Raw genomic sequence first — 6867 nt, forward strand, 5'->3', positions numbered from 1 at the left:
TAAATGTTATTTGCAGTTAACAATTTTCTTTTTTCTTTATTACAATATTTATGGCAAGACTAGGTATATTATGTACCAATGTTTTCTAACCGACTTCAACAAAAGCAGCTTCTCTGTATTGCTTTTTTGAGATTTTGATGATTTTTTTTATTTGAATGTTTGTGACCCATATAATTTGATTCAGTTCTGACAACTTGGCTTAGCTTTTTTTGTGAAAAAAGAAACGATTGTAGGTCTAATGAGAACATTTTTTTAAACTGACCATTAAAGCGAATAAATGATCAAATCCCTTATTCCTCCGACTTAATTTAAGTACATTACAATGACTTCCCATTGCATTTTTCGATCAATTGTGTTAAAGTGTAAAATACAACTAGTTCCCCAAAAATGTTATAAACAAATCAAAGTTATAAACAACCTCTTTATAATATTAGTATAGAAGTAAACGTTGCAATATTGGTTAATGTTTGATGATTGAAATTTGGTTACCTAGCAGCTAGATTCTTAGCTAGCTAGGAAAAATCTAAACATACGAGTATTTCGGTTGAGAAATCACAGTCTAAATTTTAATCAGTTTTCAGTGTTCGATTCGAGCACGCTTCGGCACGAATTGGCCCAGCTCGCATTAGAGAAGTACCCGCGGCGTGCAACAACATTTCTTTTGGTGGGTGGAGGGTCCGGAGGCCTGTTTCCTTTCTACTGATCCGTCCCAGTCCATTACATTTTTCCAGTCATCAAACCTTTCCTTATACCTTATCCCATAAAAGCGGGTAACGCATTCGCAGAGGCACTACCTCTGCCAATGTTTTTAGACGATAGTGATCGCTTACCATCGGCGAACCACCAGATCAGTTGCCCGCTTTGACATAAAAAAACGTTTATCCTCAGTTCGGGCTCTTACATAAAATATACCCCGTTTTTGCCATGTCCTAAAGAACATTAACTTAATTAATATATATGTAACTAGCCACATGAATGGCTTTGCCTTGGTTGACTTTGGATAAAATACAATTAGGCATAGGCAATGCTACTGGGTCAAAATATTGCTTTATTAATATGTTGAAATCCTCACATAGGTCGAGTAGTTTTTGTATAAAATTCTAACAAGCAAAATACAAATCTTTCCGGTTTATATTGTATAAATAATTATAGCTATTATAACACTATAATAAAAACTAAAACACTTCACATTCCTTCGTTTTGATTTTTTCTGAGCATTAAATTAGGTAGCGATCAAAAGTCATCTAAAAGGACCAAATCCTGAAAGATTTGGACTTGATGGGAGATAAGAAGTTTAACCGATCACATGAAACAAATGTTTCTACAAAAAATTCCCCCCCACTTTATTTCACTCCTAAGAAAATAGATGAGACAAGAGATAAGAGATAGTATATAGTTACTTAATTGTGATTAGTCGAAGCACTGGTGACAATAATTTCACCAGTTCTTCCACTAATAAGTAAAGCTAATAAGCTTAAATAAGTAATAAGTAAGGTAAACAAAAATCGTCTAAATTTTAGATAAGTGTGTCAATAAGGTTCCTTATTGGGGCGTCCCTATAAACAAACAGCATAGTAAGTTCTGACGATACAAAACATGTGCTGTGACAGAGAAAGTACAATACACGAACAAATGCTATTTAAGTGTGCAGCGCTTCCGCGCATGTATCATTACGCGAATGGCTGCGATCGAGATTCGCTACAGCACTATGCAACAATTTTTGGTAGGTACATCCATATCATTTAAAAAGCGCGGGAAAACAAGTGACATTTGACAATTATTAAAAAAGTGAAGTGGAAACGCTGGTCGAGTGAAGTGATTATTGTGAATTTAAGTCGCAAATATTAAAAAAGTGATATAGTTATTGTATTGAAAACAATTATTTTGTATTTCGAGGAACGTTTAAAAATAAATTGATTCTTATAATCACGCAACTCGCACGTTTCAGTTTCTTAGTTGTGATGAAGTGTTTTCGCTGTTTTCACTATCGCTACAAATAAATGCGAATAAATTATACTTTTTGTTCGAAATTCTTCCGTAAGAAATATGCCTATGTGCAAGAACAGAAAGCATGTGATTATATTTGTGTAAATAAAAAAATTAAGCATACTAAAATTTTTGAAGTTTTTAAAAAAATTACGCCCGAAAAATGCTAGGGTATATCTGCACTAATATTATGAAGAAGAAACTTTTGTATTTTTGTAAATTTCTAACGTCTTCACGCAAATACTACAATTTCCAAAATTCTTCCACTATGAGAAAGCTGTCTATTCACTGAGTGACATAGACTATATTTATACACCTCGGAGGAAAGCGGGGCGAATAAAATAATAACTAGCTGATTAATATATATATTTAATAGTTACTAATACTTTATCCAATATATTTATAGCTCTAATTGTTAATTTACGGTTAGTTTGTATAAGGTTGAGTCGATTGGTTTAGTCAAAATATATTTTTTTCTTTACAGACAGCAATCCTCATTGCGCTAGCGACTATATTAAATGGATGCTCAGCCAGCGCGAAAGACGATGGCAGCTTCGACCAGATGGCCGTGGAAGCTAAGACCGTACCTGTGGTTACCAATTTAACAACACTTCCTGTCAAGCAAATTAAACAACAACTTACCCCAACATTCAACCAAACGTTTAAAATTGAACAAAGGCCGCCCAGTAAACCGCCGATCTATCTCACTCCAGATAAAAAGTATTACGTCCCCGTCAAACATTTCTACAAGCCTCCACCACCGAGACACGTGTATACCAAAGAACCTTTAAAAGTTACAAATGGCATTTATCAATTTCCTGGTGTGTTGCATTACAATGTTAAGCCACCAGGTCCGCAAACCCAACATTATTACAATAAGCCCACTCCTCATCCCCAGCCTCAGCCGTTGGTATATGCTGCAACGACAGGAAAACCTTTAACAGTACCAAAAGCTCCTATAAAGATAAGTATCCCGGTCCAGACTGTCAATGGTATCAGGACGGATTACATTAAACCACCCTATATCAATATCTACAACTATACTACAACAACATTTGCACCATCTACGACGAAGAGGCTATTAAGAACGAAGAGAATTTGGCCGAAAAGGATTTTAGAAAAAATGAATAACACTGTGGCAAATAAAACTAGCTCAATCGATACGAATACAATTAGTAATAGCAGTGACTTTGACCGTGTCGGTTCGTCTAGTTCACATCAACGTGTTTTCGCTTATGGCGATAAATCTGTAACACAATCAACAAAAAGCCTCGAATCAACGACAAAAGGATATATAAGAGTTACAAGAGCTTCTAAAAATAGGACAACAACGACACAAGCAACTGTGGAACACATTGGGGCAAATGAATGGGTTCCGATACGTCCGTCACATTTTGCAAAAGTCAAAAAACCAGCGACATATCGAAGAAAACGTTCAGTTGATGCATATTTCGATAACCAAGCAGATGATTACTTTTCTAACAACTACGCCTCAAACTTGTACAAAGACAATGAACTAGATATATTTTATAAATATCAGCAACCTAAAAATAACTATCAAAGCCGTCGACCGGGACGTGCATATGGAAACCAACGACCAACAAGTATATTTGTTAATCCTTCTGATAGTTATGTTTCACACAATCGACCCATTGTTGAGTTTACAGATGAACAGCCCGAGCCAAATCAAATAAAAAATCCATTGTATTTGCACACTTATGGCCTGATTCCAGTAAAGGAGTCATTGCGCAGTTCCAAGCCAGCTATACCACAGACCAATGCGATGATATTTGGTAAAAAAAAGCGACCAACAACTGTAACACATGCTCCACAATTCGATTTAAGCGAACTGCAAGCCGAAGCAAGCAGCAAATCAAAGGTATATACGAAGATTAAGCATCATCATCATCATCACCATCATCGTTACATTAAAACTGTTGAAAAACCTGTGAACGTTCCTTACAAAGTTGAAGTGCCTAAACCTTATCCCGTCGAGAAAAAAGTGCCTGTGCCGGTACCAGTAGAGAAAATTAAAGTAGTTAATAGACCATACCCGGTTACTGTGGAGAAAAAAGTTCCGTACCCTGTTCATATCAAAGTTCCCCAACCGGTTCCAGTTAAAGTTATAGAAAAAGAGTATATACCGAGACCATTTCCTGTCATTCATCAAATTCCAGTCATAAAACAGGTAGAAGTAAAAGTTCCCCAACCGGTTCCAGTACAAGTTGAAAAACGCGTTCCATATCCGGTTCAAGTGGCGGTCCCTGTTGACAAACCATATCCTGTGCCTGTGCAAGTTGAGAAAAGAGTTCCATATCCAGTACCTTTTAAAATTCTTATTCCGCAACCTTTCCCTATCGAAAAGAAGGTCCCATTCCCTATCGAAGTTAAAGTCAGAGAACCGGTGGAAGTTATCAAACACGTACCTATTAGGGTACCGTATCCGAAACCTTATCCGGTAAAAGTTCCTCATCCGATACACGTGCCAGTCGAGAAAAGAGTCCCTTATCCCGTTGAAGTTGAGAAAAAGGTGCCAGTACGGGTCGAGGTACCAGTACCTCATAGGGTGGAGGTTGAAAAGAAAGTTCCCATTTACATTCCCAAACCGTATCCCGTTGAGAAAAGAGTGCCTTATCCAGTTAAAGTTCCATATCCAGTCAAGGTGCCGGTCAAAGTGCCAGTCCAGGTGCCAGTAGAGGTCCCAGTGTACATACACCATCCCTTCCAAATTATCAACGATGATAATATTCAAGGAGGTAGTTCAGTTCATCATTTGATCGCAGGAGTCACGGCGGATATGATGGGAGGTAGCGGCCCCGACGAGGAGGTCACGGGGACTCCCAACGGAGTCACCGTCAACGGGATGTCGGGCTACGACGATGTCTATCAGTCAGACTACCAGGTCACCACGGCAACCCCCTCAACCGCCGCCACCGAATAATTTAAGAAATAGAATAATTTACTGTTTAATTTAATGCATAAACGTTGTGTGTGCTTATTTATAAAACGTGGGACGCTGTGATATTATGTGTACGAACATTTTACTTAAATACTCTCAATCCCGCCTAAACATTCGACCAAAGAAAAATCTTTATTCTTTCTTTTTAACTTTTACTTTATATAACTGTTGTACATAATATTCTCGTGTGAATGAATTTTACGTGAAGATAAAACAAATGTTACGTTCAAATATGTTTTATTTATTAGTAACAACGAAATTTCTAATTTATTAGAATTATTTATTACGTAAATTATTATATCAATGCGCGCGCATACGTCGATATTATACACAAAATAATATTGAAAAATTCTTTTCCTAAATTGTGAATGAGAGCTAATAGCTACCAAGATCATCCTAGGTAACTAAAAAGAGCATTGGTGCATTTTTTTCTTATGAACATAGTAAATATACCTGCACTTAGGATTAAATAAAAACTCGAAATAACTGTTAATAGGAAAGCGTAATTTATCGCTTATATAGAGTTGCATAATATCACATGTTTATTCGACTGTGACTGTTTTACTTTCGTTATTATCTTCCTATTCCGTGGTCAATTTTATGCGTGTTTAATAATAATTGTTCATGTTACGGCAAAAATTTTAGTACTGATTGACAATTTTGGCGGTAGAAACCTAGCTTTACAGGAAGGATCAAGATTTTTTTTATAGGTTACGCAGTAGACCGGATCTTCTTCACTTAGAACCGAATTATGTGATTTAAGTGGGTTTAATTAATTAAATTAATTAAACTAGTATTATTACTAGCTGTTCCCCGTGGTTTCCCATCCTTCCTCTAGGGCTATTCAATATAAAATATTTTTTAAACCAGTAGAATAACCAGTTCAATTTATGGAAAACCAGTTTTTAAACCAGTAAATATTTACCAAGGTATGTGTGTTCAAACACTCGTCTAACTTATACATAATTTTGTGTAGACGAATACATACTACTACTACATACTATATACTACTCGTCAACCTACGTAGGTTGAACAGAAAGTAACGAAAGTAAACAACCACTACAATAAAAATCAAAATACGTAACCTCACTTATTATAGAGTTGTGAAGGACTTTGCTTTTATTAACTCATACTCAACTCATAAACGCTTTTAAAACGGATGTGGGACCAAACCCTATGAGCAGATTCAGAACCTTTGAGGAATCCACACATCGAAATTATTCTTATATACATTTTTTCTTTATTCCACACCTTTTAAAGTCTGCAATTCATTTACAGCAATGTAAGCACACTGCAAATTGCCCTGCAAATTGCCTTACTGTAAATGTTCATGGGAGCTGCATGACAAAAAAAATATTCAATAAAAATAGATACAACTTCTAAATTTCACACATTCATGTTTTGACATTTTATATGGTGTAAGATAGCTGTGGCCTTAGGGGGAGAGGCAACTCAGAATTGTCTCATCTAGACACCTTTGAAATTTCTATACGATACTATATTAGAATGATTTGATGATGAAAACAATTTTAAAAGTCAAGTTAATCGAAAATAACCTAATTCATTCGTTACTCGTTAGACTATTGCAATTTAATTAATGGCTTTAGTCGTAGAAAAACCTGATAACAATTTTGTAAATATTTCATTTCAAAATATTTAAAGACTCAATTCTTCTTATTATATGTACAACAACCATTTTTCGTCACGCACGACAAATAACAAACCACACAACAGACCTATGTTAGCTCCCATACTTTTCTCAAAGGACAAAGGTTCTAGCAAAAAACTGATGCCCGGTGCCTTGCAACAGGTAAGGCTATTTTTAGGGGTGTCTATCTAAACATGTTTAAATAAAATATAGTTTAAAAAAACTAAAAAACACGCTTTTCAAGCACATCAAACTAAAAACTATAAAATAATTT

The 6867-nt window shown here is 35.6% G+C and overlaps 1 protein-coding gene across 1 annotated transcript; it reads left to right on the top strand.

Moving 5' to 3' along the window:
- Positions 1-1678: 1678 nt before the first annotated feature.
- LOC119837247 lies at positions 1679-5074 on the top strand. The gene is made up of 2 exons (XM_038362765.1): positions 1679-1723; positions 2471-5074. Exons 1-2 carry the CDS (start codon positions 1679-1681, stop codon positions 4925-4927), a joined length of 2502 nt encoding a protein of 833 aa, XP_038218693.1. The 3' UTR covers positions 4928-5074.
- The last annotated feature ends 1793 nt before the right edge of the window (positions 5075-6867 follow it).

Source organism: Zerene cesonia, chromosome 27 (assembly GCF_012273895.1).
Source record: "Zerene cesonia ecotype Mississippi chromosome 27, Zerene_cesonia_1.1, whole genome shotgun sequence".
NCBI classification, from domain to species: domain Eukaryota; kingdom Metazoa; phylum Arthropoda; class Insecta; order Lepidoptera; family Pieridae; genus Zerene; species Zerene cesonia.

What these genes read in the sequence shown, in the direction of transcription:
- LOC119837247 (XM_038362765.1), top strand. Translation starts at nt 1,679, where the DNA reads ATGGCTGCGATCGAGATTCGCTACAGCACTATGCAACAATTTTTG. An exon ending in GCACTATGCAACAATTTTTG is followed by an intron (nt 1,724 to 2,470) that starts GTAGGTACATCC and finishes TTTTCTTTACAG; the next exon opens with ACAGCAATCCTCATTGCGCT.